The 2,721-nt window shown below is 48.0% G+C and overlaps 1 protein-coding gene across 1 annotated transcript; it reads left to right on the top strand.

Moving 5' to 3' along the window:
* Nucleotides 1-1,959: 1,959 nt before the first annotated feature.
* On the top strand, nucleotides 1,960-2,643 carry ABB37_10144 (hypothetical protein; the record flags this gene model as incomplete). The annotated part of the gene is made up of 1 exon (XM_015809907.1): nucleotides 1,960-2,643. One exon carries the CDS (start codon nucleotides 1,960-1,962, stop codon nucleotides 2,641-2,643), a length of 684 nt encoding a protein of 227 aa, XP_015651509.1.
* Between the last annotated feature and the right edge of the window lie 78 nt (nucleotides 2,644-2,721).

Genomic DNA, 2,721 nt, shown 5'->3' on the forward strand with positions numbered 1-2,721 from the left:
CTGACTCCTACTCGACCGGAGTGAGTCGATTTTAAATGCGCTCGGGTTCGGACCTCTTTATGTATTTGTTCCCGTCAGTAAATGAGTAGAACACTTTGTGTCTCTGTGACGGCGATCAAAAAGCGAATCTTTGCATCGCTCATGCCCACTGGTGAATCAGTGAACCCCCAGTTTCTCTTTTCCCTCTTTTTATTACTTTAAGTTTACTACACCAACTCTACCTTAGCTATCTCTGCTTTCGTCCCGATGAGCTTTACCTCTCTTGCATCAGCAACAGAAAAATGAAGGAGAGAACCATCGCAACCTTAGCGCTCGCCGACTAACAGGTAGCATCTTTTTTTTTCTTTCGTCCGTTTGGACCGCGTTTCTTTATTTAGTTCGTTTTCTTTCGTTTTTTGTTCGTTTCTGAAAGCCTGCGACAGGAAAATTGGAAAGGAGCTGATACTTTCTCGTTGTTATATTTTCTACTTCTCCTCTCTTTCTCCTCCTCTTAGTCGGTTTCTGCTATCGGGATCCGTTTCTTTTTCCCACCATCCCCCCCCCTTTTTCCTCCCCGCAAGTTGAAAAAGCCTCAAGATGAAAGGAAGGCAAACCTCTCATTCGTAAGTGAAGAGTTGTAAGTTTCTATTGATCTTTGATATATGCTGAGAAAAACTACTGAACGTGGAATGAATAAATCAAAACCTTTAAATGGACGCTGAGATACAAATCCAGCGACACGATCCGCCTAATTAAGGATCTCCGGAACTGTCTCTCTCTTTCTCTTCCCTTCTCCCATCTTGCGCTACATAGTAGAACCGACTAAGAATTTTCCTTTTTTCTACTGTTCAGCGACCAAACTCCAGGTACGTTGCACAACGTTTTTTTCGTTATGGACGTGTGCACGGGATGTCCGTGCAGATGGTGCGGCGAGAGGCGCACGCAACCGTTTCCGGCATCTGGCAGTGCCAACAAAAACTAACAGCCTTAAGGTACTCTCTTTTTTTCTTCCTTTTACTTTTGTAACGTTCCCCTTGGTGCTCTCGCAATTCACAAAAGAAACAAGGCGTTTGGTCCCAGACAAGCGATGCGCTCTTTTCATCGCAAACTCATTAATTGTTCACGCTCATCGCACAGAAACACTTACACATTATCATCATGGTATCCGAGAACACGGTGCTGCGAGTTCCGGCAAAGCAGCGAATGAACATTATCTGATATGCACTGTGCAGATGATCTCTTTTTTTGTCGTTGTACTCTCACTCTACTTCTCTGTTAATCCTCTTCTTTTGCATCGAAAAAAAACTTCGTGCAGAAATTCACCTCACTGAGACGAAACACCACCTACACAGTGCATCCCCTCCTTTTTTTTTCTGAAAGCCTGCGACAGGAAAAATGGAAAGGAGCTGATAATTTCTCGTTGCTATATTTTCTACTTCTCCTCTCCTTCTCCTCCTCTTAGTGGGTTCCTGCTATCGGGATCCGTTTCTTTTTCCTTATTTATCCTCACATCAGCCACGCACGGGACTCGCAATGCTGACCACCAACAGCAAGGCCACACACCTTACCGTCCCCCAACTGGGACACAAATAGGTAAGGCTGTATCTGCGTCGCTCCATCCGGGGAAACACGTCGTGGCGATTCATTTTCCTCCGCGACAAGGATGGAGACTTCCGCGATGATATGATTATTGAAAGGAACCCCTTTTCCTCGAAGCTAACAATAAAAAAGGGATGCGCGACGTACCTCTGGGAGGATGCACCCCAGTACTTTCCTCACATTCTCGGAGTGGACTTCCGAGACCACCACGAGACGGTCCTGCAGACCTTTCTGAAGTCCCAAGCAGCACTCACATATACTCTACAAAGCATTCGGGCCATTGTTGAGCATATGAAGCAAGAATGCTTCGTCTTCTCTCAAGCACCGCTCGACATTCTCAAAGATCAGCTGAACAACCGGCGTTGGAAGCGCAGATGAAACATGCGCTGGCTCTCGAGGCGGACAGGTATCGCCACGAGTACGAGCTACGCCGTGAGCAGCTGCACAATGACTATGCGCTGCAGCGTAGCAACTCGGACAACGACGCAAAGCTGCTCCAACAGCAACTTGAGTTCCAGAAATCCAACCTGGACGACCGTGAGCGACGCGTCTCCACTCGTGAACGAGAATTGGAACAGAAGAGGCGAGCGTACGCAAGAGATCGAGAAGCCTTGGACACCAATTGGGACGATCTCCAGAAGACGGCGCAGGAACGGATTGCCAAGCTGCAGAAACAGGGCAATACCCTCGAGGCGGAAAGGGTTCAGTTGGAAGTTGAGAAAAAACTGGTCGTTGACCAAAAAGCGTACAACGAAAACAAGGCGGCTGTACTCGAAAAAGAGCGAAATGAGCTCGATGAAGCAAAGATCGGCTTGGAAGTGGAAAAGGCGACGATTGCTGCGGAGCGCAAAAAATCGGATGAAGCCTGTCAAGCTCTTGAAGAAAGGAACTTCCGCACCCCCATGTCAGCGTCCAGAAAGGTTCTTCCGCAACGAGATACCCCGATCAGAAAGAAGCCACTCAAACCCAAGACGATCCACTTCGTGGACGCAGATGACGACGGTGATGATTCAGATGACAACAGCAGCGACTCGACATCGTCGGATCCAGCGAAGGAGATCCTGAGGCGGGAAAAGCGCACGTTACCGCAATACGGAAAATCGGCGAAGCCGAACGAGTCTGGCCAGCCCTCTGACGAAACAT

This window comes from Leptomonas pyrrhocoris, assembly GCF_001293395.1.
Source record: "Leptomonas pyrrhocoris isolate H10 chromosome Unknown, whole genome shotgun sequence".
NCBI lineage: Eukaryota > Euglenozoa > Kinetoplastea > Trypanosomatida > Trypanosomatidae > Leptomonas > Leptomonas pyrrhocoris.